This window comes from Podarcis muralis, chromosome 7 (genome assembly GCF_964188315.1).
Source record: "Podarcis muralis chromosome 7, rPodMur119.hap1.1, whole genome shotgun sequence".
NCBI classification, from domain to species: domain Eukaryota; kingdom Metazoa; phylum Chordata; class Lepidosauria; order Squamata; family Lacertidae; genus Podarcis; species Podarcis muralis.
This window is the reverse complement of record NC_135661.1, coordinates 65,423,941-65,442,768: the sequence shown is the minus strand read 5'-3', so window position 1 is coordinate 65,442,768 and position 18,828 is coordinate 65,423,941. Positions and strand designations below refer to the sequence as shown.

The 18,828-nt window shown below is 40.3% G+C and overlaps 1 protein-coding gene across 3 annotated transcripts; it reads right to left on the bottom strand.

The window, feature by feature from the left end:
* Positions 1 to 1,972: 1,972 nt before the first annotated feature.
* Positions 1,973 to 18,747, bottom strand: CEP85 (centrosomal protein 85). Of its 3 annotated transcripts, none has more exons than XM_028738763.2 (13): positions 18,576 to 18,747; positions 16,403 to 16,484; positions 12,928 to 13,610; positions 11,830 to 11,963; positions 11,253 to 11,370; positions 10,769 to 10,954; positions 9,586 to 9,738; positions 9,197 to 9,351; positions 7,714 to 7,831; positions 5,239 to 5,289; positions 5,044 to 5,151; positions 4,312 to 4,537; positions 1,973 to 3,110 (listed from the first exon to the last, which is right to left on the bottom strand). In XM_028738763.2, exons 2-13 carry the CDS (start codon positions 16,455 to 16,457, stop codon positions 2,947 to 2,949), a joined length of 2,151 nt encoding a protein of 716 aa, XP_028594596.2. In that variant the 5' UTR covers positions 16,458 to 16,484; positions 18,576 to 18,747; the 3' UTR covers positions 1,973 to 2,946. The 3 variants fall into 3 exon arrangements, with proteins under 3 accessions (XP_028594596.2, XP_028594598.2, XP_028594597.2); XM_028738765.2 differs by lacking the exon at positions 18,576 to 18,747 and adding an exon at positions 15,191 to 15,353 and having other exon boundaries at positions 16,403 to 16,470; XM_028738764.2 differs by lacking the exons at positions 16,403 to 16,484; positions 18,576 to 18,747 and adding an exon at positions 13,937 to 15,125.
* Between the last annotated feature and the right edge of the window lie 81 nt (positions 18,748 to 18,828).

The window sequence follows — 18,828 nt, the reverse complement described above, 5'->3', positions numbered from 1 at the left end:
CCCTGCATACATAACAACTCTAGCACTGCCGGCATGTACATTTCTGTACACCCACACCCGATATGTGGGTTTGCTTGAGCAACAAAATAACACCTGAAGTTATTTCATTGTGTTAGCATTACCTAGACCAGCAAGCGTGGCCACCAGGCAGGGATGATGGAAGGTGTACTTTCAGTAACACCTGGGGGGCCAAAGGTTCCTCACAGAGAAAATGGTATGAATACAATAAATTAGTGCCAAATTGGATTAGTCTATTACTCATGAAATGAGAGGGTAGCAAGGCAGGGCGAAGGCGAAGTGTGGCAGAGGTAAAACTCAAAGAAGTCCAGGATAAAGGCACTTTTTTAAAAAGCAGAAACTCCACTTTATTTTGTAACCAAAATACTGAGTACCAAGTAGCCTGGCAAAGTAAGCTTTCTTTAGGTACAAAATCAAAATCTGTGACTCAGATATTTTAAAATTATAACCAAGATTTTTCTTTCCAGTAAACCTGTGGTATAATAATAATAATGTTTTCTTCCTTTGGCATTTTGCAGTGAGTTTGCCATGACAACAAAGAAACTATCCCTTCACTAGCTGGAATCACACAACTCCCACTTCATTAGGAAATAGCTTTGGCAGGGGTACCAGTTGCCAGTGGGCAGAATGTCATGTAAATGCCACATTTCCATTAACTGTCAGAAATTCAGCACTTTCATTATTTTCTGTTGGTTAAGGCTCTTTGTGTAGCAGCCTAGCATCAACAAAACTATATTCTTGTCCCAATACACAACTTTGGATGTTCCAGCTTTTCATGCTGACAACAGATTCCAAACCTGGTACAGTAATACCTCTGCGAATGTCTGCCTCGTCTAGCGTCCACTTTGGCGAACGTCTGCAGAAAACCTGGAAGTACCAGAACAGGTTACTTCCAGGTTTGCCACTCGCACATGTGCAGAAATGCAGACGCGGTGCTTTGCCTTGCATCATTTTCAGCTAGCGGCTGGGGCTCTGGAATGGATCCTGGTGGCAAAACAAGGTACGACTGTACTTGATCAATCCATTCACTAACCTAAAGCTGTATTTTAAATCCACTTTTTCAGCAGGCTTAAAATGATTCCTCCTGGGAAGAAGTTATAGCCACAATAAACTATGAACAAAATATTCAATTTCTACATTATCTGTTCTCAATAACAAACAGATCTAGGCCTTTGAGATGCGTTGTGTGTGCCCATCTTTCTGCAGGTTCAATACACAGACACCTACCCTTTTCACACTGAAGCCTAGATAGATGGCTACCAAGTTCCTCACTTTCTACTTCACAATGCTCTCTCCTCCCCTCCTCTCTCATATACATCTTTATTACTAGTTTACTCAGTTCTTTATGAATGATTTAATGCACCTCAGATGGATTCAGAGATATGTAACCCACCACTTTAGATGAGATAGGAACTTTAAGAATGCATACATAGAAAGGGACCGCTGGTGGGATGTTAGTCAGCCAATTGCATGTTGAGGCAGATTTTTAAAAAGTACGCTTGCCGTTATATCCAGGGAGGTAGGGAGAACAGCAGCTAGAGGCAACAAATGCTCTTTGTTAAGTTTGCAGTTAACTGCTTGTTAAGTTGGCAATTCCATGTGTATTCATAAACCTTAGAACAAGTACATGCATTGCACCAAGAGCAAAAAACATCTGGGCTACATGACTGAACATTCTTCCATATTATAAAGTTCCCATCTGTGTAAAGAAAGAGGCATAGGTTTCTTGCCAAGATCTTAAATGTTCTAATCGGAGGTTTGATGTTTTATTTTGAAACATGAGGGGCATTCAAAAACTCCTCCTCTACCTACATTCCTTAACTTGTACAGATCAGCTTAGTCATAATAACTAACCACTGATGGATCTCAGTATTTTTGCCCAAGTCAGATCCACATGATAGATGGAAAGAATCCAAATTCTGCAAATTCTGCCACACACCTGTAAGAATGCAGCTGATCTCAGACAGTTTATTTCTAGGAATTAAGGCACACAAGTATGAAAATCCACACTTTGGAATATATAGTAAGAATGTGCATAAAGAACAGAGACATACAAAAACAGTTTAAAAGGTGCATTTGAATGGGAACATTTTAACCCATTAAAACAGGCACTGTGAAAGGCCATTTTACTGATGTAGGTTATAGCCCCCCTGCCCCAGTTAGACATGTGGAGAACTAATAAAGGCTTTTAAGACCAGACTCCTTGGTAGCAGCTGTACTTATAAGGCTTTTGAGAGTAAATGCATCAAGGCTTTTTAGAACTCCCAACATTGTACTCCTGCTTCTTTGGGGGTCCTTTCTAAACCCAAACAGTTCAGAGTACTGAAGAATTTCAGAACATCTTTATCCAGACCAATTTAAATGTTTCTACACATACGCTGACGTAGTGGCTCCTCAGTCTTGTGCATGTCCACAATTGCACTAATATTTTTTTGCGTAAGCTGCAGTACACAGTAGCCAGAGTGATTCCTATGACTATGGTATCTAGAAAAAGTGCTGCTGCAAAAATCACAGAAATGATTGTCAGCTGTAACCATGTACTACTCCATTCACATACTTCCTCATGAAATTGCAGGCTACAAGCTGAAGAGAGGGTGCATTTACTGGCATGTGATTGCAAGCATGAACTAGCCCTGGAACTGCAATTATGTCACTGCTGAGAACTCACAGCTGGAAGGACCAGCTATTTGGTAGCCTGCCCAAAATCTTAACCAATTGCAAATAAAAGGGAAGTGTGTGCCAAACACAGACATTTTCTTCAAAGAACCTTCCTGGCAAGAGAAACACTTTGATTTCTTGGTGCAGGAAACACGCTCCACTTGGCATCAAATCAGAAGTAAAATATATTGAAGGAGCTTTGGAAAATCCCACCCTATAGCAGCTTTCATGGATGTGGAATCTTAGTCCTTGGGTCCCATCATTTTGCCTTCATTGCGTGATACAGTTATCCCCCATATCCTGTGCATATCTGTCAGAAATAGCAGTCCGTAAATCTTCAATCTCTTTGCGCAATTGTTTTACATCCTCCAGCTTCTTTGCTATCATGCCCGGTTTCTGTAAGTCATCCTTTTCTTTAACTGAACAGTGCACAGCTGTGATATTGGAGAACAAAATTATAGATGAGTGAGGTAATATTCAGGGATTGCAGATATCCCATTTAAGGCTAGAAACAGGTTTATCCCCCCCCCCCTTTAAAGCACATTCTAGCTCTCACTATTATGAATACACATTTGGGTATGTCTCCAAATGGTTAAGAAAGTATACTGAGAAGTGTTGAATGTCAATGGTCTAGTGATTCTGAAACGGTATTGCAAGTGAAGCAAACATAAATGAATAATTTTGATGACAGCAAAACAATTTACAAGATATCCTCAGCATAAAACCCCAAGCTGCCAAAATGGGGGCACCATGACACTCTTTTCCTACAGACTTTTCCTAGTGCCCCCCAATACTCTCCATAACCTTTGTCATTAGGAGGCAAGGGTGGAGGAAGTGAGCTACCCTCTCCTGCATTTCTTTTTTCAGTTCCATAGGCTTTTCAAGGCTTCAAGCAGCACCCAAGCAGCTAAAGAGAAGAGAAGAGAAGTTCGGGAGAGAAATTAGGGTGCTGGAGTCAAGAGGGAGAGAGGAGTGCCAGGGAGAGCATGTGGGTGCACACACTACATGTAAAATGGATCCTCTTGAAATTGCATAATGTTTTTTCAGTTCCTCACAGATCATATGTCCATTTAATGAGTCATAAGATTCATGGATCCAGTGTTTTCCAGCACTGACATGGTGCAAACACATGAATCTAAGGCTTATGGATCATCATTTTTTTTCAAGAGATCCCCTTAAAGTCACCATTGTGTGTAATGATTAAAATCTGCGATTTGTATTCATATTTTAGCAGTGTTGGCAAGTGTATGTAATTTTTACTGCACAGGCTACCGATGTCAGCTTTATTTTGAATATGCTTTTTGGGAGCTCTGTGTAAAATCAGGCAAATTCACGAGGCTGTATCAGTTCTGCTGGATCTCAGTTTTATATAGACCTCACGAAAAAGCAAGGAATTTGTGTGTGCTCCTCTGTCCATTGTGGGAGCAGAATGACCCAGGGGAATGAGGAGACACATGACTATGACCACAGACCTATCTCAAAAATGCCAAATATGCCCACAGACCTAGAAAGCGTTGGCAACCATTGTCCTATCAACAGGCAACCAATAAAACAGGAGAAGCGTTACATCTTCAGAATCCCAAAGAAAGAATATTCCTCTACTACTAGCTGCTGAAAAAACTCAGTTTTACTTACTGCAAATCCCCAACAATAAAGACAAGTTGGGATCCTTTCCTTGAGCCCTTTGCGTTACAACGCTATAGACAGACTGCAGGTCCTGCAGGCAGCTGGCTAGCTCTCTGTGCAGCTCTTGAATAAGGTGGGCTGTTTCATCAGACAGTAGCTGACCCGGCTCAATCCGCCGGAGGTGCTCCTGAAGAGTCAGATTTTTTTCCATCAGTTCCTGGTTCTGTACAGAAAGCTAAAAAAGAATAGGGAAGAGAAGCTGGAGCATTAGAGAAGATCTCTATCACCCCCTAGTGTGAGACTGCAATTCTACAGTATGTCTTCTATTTTGGAAACCTTCAGATTGGCGGCAGCACCCACTTTCTAATGTTGTTATAAAATATCAGAGGTCACTGTGTGATCTCAGTTCTAACCATAATTACTGGGGAGGTGAGAATAAAAGAGATACTAGATCCTGAGCTACTTGATATTATGCTTTTGTAACCAAAAGCCGCCGCAAGCTACAAATTGCTGTACAGCCCTAGGAGCACCAAAAACACTAAACACTATTTCTATATGGGTATAACAAACCAAAGGGAAGGTGGATTCAAATAAGGCTACAAATATGAGAAGTAAAACACAGACTTATTAGGCAATCAAGGTACTCTAAAGGAAAAAAGGACTAGGAATGGAGATCCTACTACATAGTTGCTTGGCTGGTTAATCTGTTTAACAGATGCCAATATTTAAAAGGGAGACTACCTCTTTCACTGCTATGCGCAGTTGTTGCATTACATTCTCCTGCCTCAGTGCTTCCACTTTGAGAGCTTGACCTGTGTCTTCCTCCTGAGCAATCCGATTCTCTAGATCCTGGAATACAAGAACAAACAAGTGCTGATTATCCTGTTGATGATTTGGATACATGAACATATATCCAATCCTTCAATTTGAACTCACCTTTACTTCTGAAGATAACCGATTCATCTTCTTCTTCTGATTATCCACAATCTGAAAAAGACGAAAACCTTCCCATGTATTTATTAGCGCCCTTAGATGTACTCTTAGCAAAATAATAAAAACTGAACGTTTATTGCTTTAACAAATGCATTTATGAGCACTGCACTACTGTGTATGACCCCCATATTTGCAATTAGAGAGATTACATTCTGATCTTACTCTCAACCCCAATTTGTTTGTGGACTCTTCAGAAGAGATCATTCGTCCTGAAATATAACTATTCACAGCAATACACCACTAATTCAGGACCACACTTGCAGGAAGTACTAGATTGTTGAGCTTAAGATCTTCATGATTTAAATTCTTCCCTCTTCAGATGTTTATCTGTAACTGTGGTTCCTCGCGTGGTCATCTGTGCAGTCACATACAAGTTCTGCGCTAGGGTAGGGCAATATATCAATATATTGTCTTATATCGATATAAAGAGCAAATTGTGATAACCATTTTTTTAAAAAAACATCTGGCAATATATCGTAAATTGTGTGTGCGCTTGAGTGCAATAGTCAAAAAGCACAACATTGCAAAACTCTGGAAGCCGATGCTTCTTCCTGTCCTGTGCAGCCGTTACTATAGCTAACTCTGCCTCAGATGCTCTTCTGTGCCTCCTGTAGCAGCGGCAGCAGCAGGCTGATGCAAAAATCGCTTTTTGAGAAATTCTGTGTGAACTGCAGGGTAACTCTCTGCCTTAGCTCTCCGTCTCCCCTGCCTGCCTCCTCAACAGCAGGCAAAAATCATCCTTGGAGGTATCATGTGTGCGAGTGAGTGTGCAGCCTAATGTCGCCTGACTACTCTGCCTCCTGAGCAGGTGGAGCTCAACAGCCGCAAGCAGGAACTTCCTTAGAGATGCCAGTCTCTTGCTGAAAGGCAGGCACTGAGCTGGTAGGTGGCTTAGGTAGAAGGCATGGCTTCTGGAATCTGGAGCCCCTTTCCTCCTCCTGTACTCACATAAAAATATAAACTGGGGTAATAGTAAAAAAGAAAAAGAAAAGCACGTTGCTCTGGCCACTTCCCTCTTTTCCCCATCTGCGTGTACTTCTTGTTGGTTTGTGTGTATGCTCAATTGTCTCCGTCTCTCCCTCATTATGCTCCTCATTTTCTCCTCCAGACCCTCTCCCTACCCTAGAACTCTTCTCAATTCTCCCCTTGCACCTTTGGTTTCTCACAAATTTGTTCTTACTAATAACAAATTAATATATTAACATGAATATATTCTCCAGAAATTTGTAATGTTAAAGTTGAAGCACACTATCATTGAGTAAATCTTCATATGATTAAATGCATCAAATTTTCCTTGCAAAAATATGTTTGTTTAATAATTTTTTATTTTGTAAAATTTTATCTATTCTTTCTGGTTTGGCCTGGTTTATAAAAGAAATGGAAATTCCCCTGGCATTAAAAATATAAATTTTGTTTAGCAATTTTTTGTTCTGATAAAATTTATCCATTCCATTGTTTCTATTTTGGCCTGGTTTAGAAAAGAAAATTAACAAACAATCAAACAACTGTGTTGTGAGATGCACACATTCAACTAAGACTCAATAGCGAAATATATTTGAATATCTAAAAGTGTGACTGTGATTGTGAATTGTTTTTCCCCCCCTTGTTTAGTAATGTAATCAATTTTTCAGGAAACATTATCTCACCATACCTTTGATATCTATGCTACTGAATTACTTCTACAGCTTTAATTTTAGAGAAATTGTGCTAATTAAACATTATCTGTACAGTAGTACTATAACATAACAGTTTTAACAACATGTTAAAGGTAAGTAAAAATTTATCAGTTTTGGAGTTAGACCCGTACATAGTACCACTTGCCAGGCCATTTCCACATTCACCTCTATGTAGTTCCAGCCTTATTTCAAACATTGTGATATATCAAAATATTGCGATGTTTTGCTGGTGATATTGTGATATTGAAAACCAGATATCGCCCAGCCCTATTCTGTGCCTGCATGAAACAATTTTTGGAGCTTTCTAGAACTAGACAATAACAATTTTGATGGGAAGCCTGCTCCCAACCCTCACAGTGCATATCCTGGAGACATGGCTCCTGCCTTCCTGCTCAGTTCCTATACTATACAAGAAGTACTCAAGTGACTGCAGGTCCTAATGGCATTTGCAGTGATGAAGAAGGGTGCAAGCACACAATGACGCCTCAGTGAATGACAATCCAAGCTGTTTTGTTATTCTTTGTTATCTCTGTGCAGTTTCACAAATAGGAGAATAGCAAGGTTGCTTACCTAGAGGTAGAGGTGTGATGTTAATCACTGAGCTTGGCACAACCTATCTAAAAGAGATGTCTATCTTAGCAGATACAGAACCCATATGTGAGACTGCACAAAGAATATGATCCAATTGCCAGAGAATATGAGATCCACAATAACCACCAATTCCCCACTGGGAGTAGGTTACCTTCCTAAGGAGATCACATTCATTTTGCAGAGAAAAATTTTCTTGTTTCTCTTTCTCCAACTCCTGGGCAGTGTCGTCTGTTGCTGAATTCTTCCCACGCTGCATTTTATCTTGTAAACTAAGAAACAAGATGCCAATGCTAAATGGAATGACCTCAACAAGTTCACCCCTTGAAGATGGATTTCATAATACTCAATCTGAACTACAACCACCCCTTGATCCCATATTGACAAAGTAGAAATCCTACTCTGCTCCAAAAGCATACACTTTAAGTAACAAAAAACACATTTTAAAGACATTCTTAAGTCATAGTCACATTTGTGTTAAGGAGACAAGGCCACATTTTTCTGTGAAAGAACGAAAAAGCCAAAAATTGTCTTGTAGCTCTTCCCTACCCCTCATCCAACATGGGAAGAAACTGACAGCCTTACATAATCAGCATGGCAAGTTCCCTAAACTTGTTCACCCTGCCTTCACTGGATCCCAGGAGAGGCAGCAGGCCTCGGAGCCTGCTCCAATTGGACTGTCCTGTCAACTCCCCAAATACAAGGCATTGTGGGAAGAATTCTGATTATTTATGTTTTTATATTGTTTATTGTGATTCTGTCAATGGAATTTGATGGTAATTGTGATTCACATTGGAAGGATTTGTATCCCTAGAGAGAGAATATAAACAGCTACAATTTTTTTAAAAAAAGATATCCCAAGCAAGGACACTCAGTTGATGAGACAAATGCTGGGTATGGGGAACAGATTCATGGGCATGGGGGTGTGTCCCCCCACCCCCACTGTAAACTCCCTTTACTGTTAATCATTCAAAACACACCCCTCTTCCACACAACTGGGTAGTTTAAACAAAATGGATCTGCCTCCATGTTTTAAAAGCAGCCCAAAGCCCAGTGCCAAATTATCTCCTCTTGATTCTGAAGCCAGAATGTTTACCATAATTTGGAAGACAAAACTGACATGACACTTTTAATAGCCAGCTCACTACATGCCTATAGCCAACTATTTTATCTATCTATCTATTGCATTTATATACTGCCTTTATGCCAAGGCACCCAAGGCAGATTTGGCCAATACCCATATACTCAGCTCCTGTAGTGTCTGCTCCTCCATTGTCCATTTTTCTCTCTCAAGCATCACGCTAACTCCAGAGTCCACTCTTTGTCCCCAAGCTCCGTTACTCAGTTTTATAGTTTTAAAAACTGAATGTTGTGCCTCTACACAGCAAGCTGAACACGATCTCTTTCCCACTCGACCGCTACTCAAGTTTACTCTTCTACAGCTATTCCCACCTATTGCCCCCACCCTCATTCCCAAGGCTTGTACTATCATATTGTCTCTCACTGCATCCCTGATAGAAATGCATTATAGGGAAGTTCCACCACAAGCACTATACAATATAAGGCTTTGAGACCACACCAAATAACATTCTCTTATTTCGTTCTGTTTCTTCACTCACAGTTCCCAAGAGCATTACCTGCGCACGGTAGAAAGAAGTTCCATTTCTTTGTGTTTCTGCATTTCTAGGTGCAGCTCCTTCTCTCTACAACTGGCACGAACATCTGCAAGCTCTTTCTCAAGAGTGGTCACTGATTCCTGCAAAGCTGTAGTTGCCTGCTGAGATTCTTTTAACTAGAAAGTAGAGAGAGAGAGAGTACACTTCAGAACCAACAGAATTCTTTCCTAGCAGTTTTTCTTTCACGCAAAGCATATGTCTCCTACATCTTCTTACAGTTCCAAGCAATTTGAATAGATCAGAATATTTCACTTCCTGAAAACAGATTGCCATTCCAACCAGCCATGCACACTCAGTAGGATGCAAAGACCTGGCACAAGTGCAGCTGTATCCAGGAGATACCAATATACCTGATGGTGGAGTTTCTTATGATCTTCCAACATTGGAAGGTCAGCAACGTAACGCTCCAGAGTCTCAATTCTTTGCTGTTTCTCACGGTTCTGCTCAAATTCTTTTTGGCACTTCTTTTTCAGGTGCTCAATATGTTTATCTCTTGCCTTTACCTGCACAAACAAAGAACAAAAGTAGGGGCTTTCTTAGAGGACTGTTTTTTACTCATTGAGTGAGTGCATGTATCAGCTTTGAGGGGTAAACACTATTTTAACCTACAAGCAACAAATAAAATATACATTAGAGACTTCATTCAAGCAGAGTACTTCAAGACAGAATGGGCCATCACACAGGCTAATCCCACTCCAGGCTACACAAAAGCAGCAACATGATGTCAGGGGATAAGTTGTGTCAGCTAAGTAAAAAAAATATTCTCCTTAAGATATGCTGATGAAGAATGCAACACATTTTACATGCAGAGCACAGTTAAAGCTTCATATTGAAAAACCGTAGGATTTGGATGCTCATAGAAACCCAGTCCAGTACTGGTGCCACAGTTTTGGAAAAATCTTGATGTGCTCAGCTTTCTGCCCATTGCATTTCATTATTTAGAATCTTCAACGCTGATGTGGGGTTTTGGTGGAGAGGAATTCTGATGCCTCAGAGAGCAAAATTGTTTAACATGTTTATTTTATTTATATTTAGTAAATAAACTTTGAATTTGCTAAGCTTGCCTAATAAATGTATTGCAATTAGCATTCATTCATTGTTACTAATGAAACAGTACTATTTCTAACTCACATTACTGATCTTCAACACAGAAACCAATTTCCAAAAGCAATGCTACATGATGCAAGATCAGCAAGCAAGAACTATATCAAGACTCCAGGTTTAGATGCCAGAAGAGCCAAGTACTAGGTTTTCTTTGCTCCAGAGTCAATCCTTCAATATAAACTCATGTGCAAGAAGCTGTTGTACTCTTGCCTTAACCCCAAAATGCATGAAGGGGAGGATTCTGTATACCAACAGAAAATATGTATTCCTTGCATATTTTGCGATAATTTATTCTTACTACCGGCAATGTCCATAAACAGAAGCAAAACACTCTGCATATACCATGTGCCCATGTACTGGTTTCCTTTTGTAACCAAGTATCTTAGTGGAAACCGGGAGATACCTATTGTATTAACAGAGACAGCCCACCCTTTCATCTTGTTTCTTCAGCTCCGCTGTATGCTTCTGTATAGTCTCCTTATGGGCCTCCTGGATCTGTTTTACACTTGCTTCTAAAGCAGCCAGTTTCCTCTCCAATTCAATCTTTTCCTTAGTAAGAGATTCTGTTTTTTCAGTAAACTGAGCTCGTAAGAATATGTTCTCCCGCTGCATTTCCTGCAAAAGAGTTAATGAGGATCATACTAGCTTCCAAGCATTCTCAAAATCCACACCAAATATTGCACCCCCCGAAAAGCAGCAATCGCAAAAAAGAAAAGAAAAGAAAAAAGACCAATGGTATGGTGGATACTGTCAGATCCAGAGCTTCAGAAGATCCTGAAATGGTAGATGACTAGTATGGCATTTCCCTAATCCAACCTTCTTCACCCAAGCATTATTTCTGTAGCTCTTATTTCAGAAAAATGAAGGAAATTGAATCTTCAAACCATACCAACCATGAATTGATGGTGCTTACCTGCATTCTGAGCAGATACAAGTCCCCATAAGCAGCAGGATGGCTCAGGAGGGCATTGTGGACTTGCAGCTCACTTTCTCGTACTTTCTGCTCCAGCTGTGAAATGTGTTGCCTTTGCCTTCAAAAAAGGAATAACGCCAACACACATATTTACATTTGCAAAGTCAGATATTCAGAAAACAAGAAGTTTTCTTCAGTAGGATGGACTTTATACAAGTTTTTAAATGGCATTTATCAATGCCTGCTTATAATCTAAAGACAGGAAGCAAAGGTGGGGGAGGGAGAGTAATGGAAAGGGAAAAGGTAACTGGGCATGAGGCTACCTTACATTGTCACCCCTCAATTTAAACAATAAATATGTGTTGTCTGAAAGTGAGACAAAACATGAGTCCAGGTTTGAATATAACACTAAACCAAGTCACAGCTTAGTGTGACAACTTAAATGCCAGAACCCCCATGTTTGCTTATTCATGCTAAACCATAGTATGGCTTAGTGTTACATGTTAATTACATGCTAACTGAGCGACAGTCTCAGACTTGATAGTTGGAAATCTAAAATATTATTTCCATTTCCTACCTGTCAATGAGGATTTCTTTCTCCCTGAGCAGATTCTCATTTGAATTTACAATGCCAACCCACTGGGCTGGATCAACAGTGTGCAGTGAAGTACTGCTCCCCAAGGGATGGTAGCAAGGAGCTTTGTTTTGCAGCTGGAATCATAAGGGTCAGACAGAAATAAGGCATTAGGTTCAGCTCAGACACAACTTTTAAAAGGCTATTCACTTCCATGCACCAATACATAGAAGACTCATCTTACACCCAGCTATTCCAGACCCACATCAAAACACTATGAAAAAAATAGCTCCATAAAGAACTGCACTCAATAATTTTAGATCACTCTGTGTATTACAGAGAAATGATACACTGGACCAACCATGAAAGTTCCCTTTCTGCAGGGAATGGAGGGGATTTGCTCTAAGTCACTAAACAAAGATGGTTTCATCTCACTAGAAGAGTGTGGATTTTATGACAAAGTTTTCATACAAAAAGGCAAAATGAATCACAGTCATTTTGCTAACTGTTACTTGTCTGCAATTTTTTCCATACACAGTCAAAAAGAACTCATGATATATAGCAACAACATTTGGAAAAACAAGGCTGGAATATGCACTTTGGAGAATCCCTAAACCCCTTAAAAACCAGATACAACAGATACAGGACTTCTCCCTATGCATACCCATGGGCTGCCCATTTTTTCAGGAACTTCTCCTTGAAAAATGGCACAGTGCCACCTCTCCCTGTAAACTAAAGCACAACATAGACAATTCTAATGATTATCAATTCCACCCTCATTAATCGTTAGTCAAGGTAGCAGATTACCTTGTACTCTTTCACCAGACAAATCCATACAACAGCATTAGTCACTGACAACTGTATATTTTATTTCTATTAAACCACTATCATAGAGAGTAAAGCAGAAAACAATTTAGAGAAAGACTCACACTTAAATAGAAAGTGGAAACATATACATTTCAGAAAAATAAGCATGCAATGGAATAACTCTGTTTATATGCAACTGTGGATAAGGGCTAAAAGTGCTATTCAACTTTAAACACTTGTTGTGTCCACACACTCTCTTAAACTAAAGCAGATTGTTTCAAAAAGACCTTCTACCTGAATCTGCTCCAACTGCAGGCGAACACGGTCCAAGTGCTGATTCCAGGCACTAAGCGCACAATTCTCATGCTGATGTAGTGTGCAAGTTTCCTGCTTCCACAGCTGAGACTGAGCAGCTGTTGGGCTGGGGTACATAGTAGCAGGATTAAGCCCCAAGGGTACCTGCTTTTCACAGACTCTGTTGGTTTCTGTTGCTGGTTTAGCATCTAGCAGCACTTTGCATGGGTCTTTTTCTAGGCCAGTAACAGCAGTATCTGAATTACACATTTGAAGCTGGGACCAAGGACCAGCAGACTGCTTATCCAGAAGAGGAGATTGGTTAAACGTGAGTTCAGCAGCCAATCTAATGGGTTTCTGAGCACATTTCACACTTGTTTGGTCAGGAGCAAGGAAAGAGGATTGGTTACAGCCATTTTCCACTGAAGTTTGATAAAGATGAACAGGGTTCCTGTGAAACACCTGGGAGTGCCTCAGAGTATCAGGATCATGGTTGGACATCAGCCCTCCTGTGCTACTTGAAGAGACTGGCAGAGAGGAAGTAAGGGTGGTCCGAAGTACGCTTGATTCACCCACTGAACAAGAAGACCTATCTAGCATGGAAGGCATGACATGAGCTGTAGGGATAGCCACTTGGGTTTTGATGGGCTGAAATGAAGAACCGTCACTGGAACTGCAGAATGCTGGGAAAAGAAAAACAACTGGTAGATTAGGTTCAAAACATTACACTTTAGAGAAGTGTAGCTTATCTGTACACTACGCAGCTAGGCATGTCACACATTGCAGCAGAGCTACTACAGTATATGATAAAAAGGAGAAGCCATTTTCTCATAAACAATAGCTATATTTCCTAGCTTATTTACATCAGCCTCTGGACACAATTCAAATGTGAATATGCAACCAGACTAACTTTCATTTGATCAAATATGATCTTAAAGGAAAAGTGGAACTTTTTACCTGCTCATAAAAAACATATTGAAGTGTGGCTTTATAAAATGCTAACACTTACTCAGGACCGAGGAGCTGAGCTCTTGATTACATTCCCAACCAACAGCACTGCAATTCTCATTTGCTGCCGGACACGTCAAGTGAAGTTGGCGACTACCCTAAAGCAGCAGTAGATTGGAACACCTCCTAGAAAAGTGAAGCAATTGCTGCCCTGTTTGGCATTAGCTTCCCCCCAAAACAAGCTTTGATTCTCCCCAACAGCTGTACAGAATACGGCTGTACGAATGCTGAAAATACTGACGCAGAAGTACCAGATCTGACTAGATGGAAGTGTGAAGTTATTCTTAGCAACTCTCAGGTTTCAATACAGGAAAAACAACAGCAGTTCAACCAAACAGCAAGGCACCATATTGACTAACAATATTTATTCCTCTCCATATTCTTGGGTACCTTTGCATGAATTTAAGTCATCAAAAATACAATTTAAAAGTTTGTCTGTCTGGGATACAGCTTCTTTCCTGTTGATCTCATATTGCCACATGTTTGCAATACCCAAATGCTGATATGAAGGGGAATGCAGGGCCCTAGTTTGATTATCACAGGATTGATGCTATGCATGGCATGGTTAAGCATCTACTGACAAGATGCCAATATGAAATATGTCAGAAGAATTGGTCAGCTGATAACTCCTCCAAGAACTGAAATTTGATTATGCAAGAGCTAGACACATTTCAAAAACAGGAGGGCAACACAGTGTTGTTTAGTATTTATTAAGCCAATCATATGAAGATGTGATGGCTATATACTAATCAGAATACTGGCACTAGGAAACAAGTTCTATTAAGAGCAGAACACAGCATGACTCTGCATGTATGAGATCCCACATTAGATTTCTAGAATTTCTTATTTGTAGAATGCAGAAGTGCTGGGAAAAGTTATTTAAGACACCCTGGAAAACTAAAAGCACACATGCTGTCTCTTAAATTAGGGGCGTCTGGACGTGCCCAGAGAATATTTGCATAGGAAAATTCACATCTCAGCTAAGCCACTCACCTTGGTGGCCTATTTTGCACATGGCATTTACCCATCAAGAGTGTAGAAGGGTGTTGGGAGGCAATGCACATATGCAGACTATGCAGTATCTCCATAAGGACTCCTTATGAGAGATGAAAAGAGGGAAGTAGACTAGGGGCACAGACACAGATGTGGATGAGAGGGAAAGAGAAGGCACCCACAGTAGCCAGGAACAGATGGAGCAACTTGAACTGAACTGCTTCCCCCAGGCACCTCATGAACAAGTGCTTACTCTCCTTACCGGGACACTGGTTAACAAGTCTTTAGTTCAGTGCCAGCAATTTGGATCTTGAAGTGATGAGGCAAGTGCTTGCTTCCTCACCAAGAAAGTCTGAGTGCCTGAAGTTTGTAGGATGCAGTTACAGCTGGACACTCTGAAATGTATTTAGGGTGTAGTCTACCTTCTAAACCAAGGAGACAACTTCATACAGTGCAAAAAAGAAATGGACACTACATATGTGACAGGGTACCAAGAAATTACTTTTCAATTGATGCGTATACAAACAGCAAAATAGATGTTTCATTAACATCACACATAGCATGCACTAAGCAAATGCCTCCCCCCACATCCCATACTAATGTATATCTGTGTAGGGAAAGTTTTATATGCAAAGTTGCCCACTGCTAAGTTAAGCTAAAGGGCATATCAAGTTTCCTTATACGGTACTCAGTCACATCATGGATAATTTTTCTACAGTCAGAAGTCCCCAAAGCCATTAGCTCTGTAACCAACTGTAACCTTTGAAATTCCCTAAAATGGAAACAAATTTCAGTTCAAAGGAACTTAAAAGACCATGTGCAGCAAGAAGCTGATCTGTTTCCTGGTTGACAAAAAGTCTCAGAAAAGTGAGATAAAAAGACAACCAGACTGTGGATGCCTATTTATTTATTTTCAAAATCTGTATCCATTCTTCAGCTAATATACTCAGAGCAGCAAAAAACAACTTATTAAAATAGAATAAAATAGTATATTGATAAAATAGAGAGTGGAGGCAAAACCAGCAATTAATATCAGCCAGCTTATAGCCTGCAAGTCCTGGACAACAGAGAACACGTCACCAGGGGGGGAAAACAAATTTGGTGCCAGGATAATTTTCTAGGAAAAGTTCTTCAAATGCAGGTTATCACCAGCTGCCTAGCCTCTCAAGGTAGGAGTAGTACTCAGAGAAATTAACATTAAATACTCTGGAGTATTTAAGTGGAGTAGTTTTAAAAAAGGCAACATCTGATCCTTGCAGCCAATCCAAGGCAGTTTCTGAACAGTCTTCAAGTGAGTCCCACATACAACACACTGCAATAGTCCAATAGTCAGGACTGAACTTCAGTTTACTGGTCCTCATTCAGTTCATTACCAATCCTAAATACAGATTCAATTCTGCCACTGTCTCATCTGAAAAAGTGTGCAATAATATGAGAAGGAACAGTAACCCAGAACTTAAAAATGGAAACTTACCATCAGTTCTGTTCGAGGAGGAGGTCTCCGTTAGAGTGTCCCCATAGGCAGCCATGCTTGGAACTATAACCAAAGTATCTATCTGGAATTTTAGATAAATACCAAATTTACAAGACTGTATCTAGCCAATCACTCTTCTAATCTTACATAAAGCTTTATATCTATAAGAATTCCCAAACCAAGTGTAAGGAACACATCCTATACCACAGCCTATAGACAGACCTCCAGAGCACATTCTCATTCTCTTGTGTATGGTATAAAGATATCACTACAGTATGTGTACAAGGTATACAGACAAACAGGCAGGCTCTGAAAAAAAATTCAACGGTAATATGCTATGAAGAGAGAAAGGGTGTAAGATCAGGCTTAATTCTTGTATGTTGAGTTAGTCACACTCCCTCCCCCACTTCACCCTTCTAAGGTATTATGTACTGTGTATATATATATATATTTGCTGTAAGTCACTTGCAGACCTTCAGGTGACAAGTGACTAAGTCTAATAAATGAATGAATACATAACACAATCCTTTTAGTTCTGATTTAAAGGCTAGAATACACACCTAATGGCTTTCACATTCATTCCTAACAGCATTCAACAGCAGCAAGAGTTCAACAGTTCTCTGTGGGGCATATTCATGCAAAATCTGGAACAATGCCTTTGAGCCTCTCTCATACGACTTGTGTTATGTGTGATATATAGAAGATCATCCATATTTTTGCCAAAACATGTTTTATTTTCACATTTTAAAAGCACATGTATAATACTTTTATCCGGTTCCCTTACCTGGGAAGTTTAAAAAAAAAACCACCCCTTTGCATTACCAATGCTGTGCAAGTTTATTTGAAAGTCCTGTTAAATTTCATAGGACCTAATCCCAAATGTGTGAATAGGATTACAGCCATTGTGCATATTAAGAAGGTAGGAGTCTACCAAAATTAACTTCTGGGTTTGCCAAAATAAAGAATGGCACATTTCTTTTTATCTCTGCTCTTTACCTGAGCAGGAACTTGTGCTTTCATTTGAAGTGTGTGGGAAAGAACAGGTTTACAGGCTGGGTTTTGCTTTTTTCAAAGAAATGGGGGCAGCAGCCATTTTTTGCTTCTCCATCCCAAAACCCCAAGTGTGTAAGCCAGTATCTCAGCATCTGTGAGGGACTCAGCTTGTAATCTCCATTTTAGACATTAACTACAAGCAGATCTTATAGTGAACATCCAGGGTAGTTTTTCTGGTTTTTTGCTTATTATTTTTCCTCAGCTAACCACCCCCAATTTTGTGTAACATCCTGCCCAATCAAGATTTCTATAGATCTCAAAAGCTTTCCATTTTTGTGGCATTTTGGTTGGACGCAATAAAGGCATTACCCAACCGCAGCCTCTAAATATATATTGCTTCTAATTGTGGCTGCAATTCTACATGTTTGGAACGTACCTGGAAATAAGTCCTATTGCACTCAGCTGGACTCACGTCTTCAGTGCAAACACCAAGAAATACACCTTAAGGCATAGGTTCCCTGTACTGTGGTCTGTGGCCCAGCAGTGGCCTACAAGCTTCGTTCATGTAGTCCATAGCATGTCCACATTAAATATTCATTTCGATTTTCAATTGTATTTTTATTGCTTCTATTTCTTGCATTATATTACAATTTGAGTTCTATGGAATGCAAATTGCAACACAATATAATACAATATAAAACAAAAGAATGAATAAAAATACAACTAAAAAGCATTCAGCATCTAGCAGAGCACATTGCAATTACTACAATGGGCAGAAGAATCATTAAGTGGTCTATCCATTTTGATGGAGTTCACTTTCAAGTAAGCCTGGTTTTGAGTTTCTAGCCCATGACTTATTTAGAATCCTCTCAATCCGCATCATGTGTACATGAAGAGCATCTTTCCTTCAAAGAGCCACCAAAGGGCGGCGGGGGGGGGGAGAAATCCAGCAATGGTGTTTTAGGGGCGAGTTTTGAGTGTATTTTAAGGCTAAATAGTGCCTATCTGAGGGCACAGAATGCCACCCATCTCCTCACTACTTCTCCCTCCACCCCGGTTTCGGGTAAAGCCGTGGTTGTTTATACCGAAGAATATACAGTATTCCAGGGTTTCTGAGCGGCGAATTAAATGGGGTCAGGGCTAAACCCACAAAGAGGAAACTTAATTATTATTATTTTACCTCTAGCGTACAAATGACGGGTCCGCGAACAAAGGTCCCTTTGAGCGAGTGCTGAGGTAAAACACATCCGTTCACAACTCGGATAAGAGCAGACGACGACGAAATCTTCTCAGACAACTCCGGGAAAGCGGAGCCTTAGACGTCCCGCCGCTCACTGCGCACGCGCAACGACCGTCGCACGCGGGTGAAAAGAAAAAGGCTCACGACGCTCCACCTTCTCCATTGTTACCACGCCCCCTCCCTCCTAGAGTGA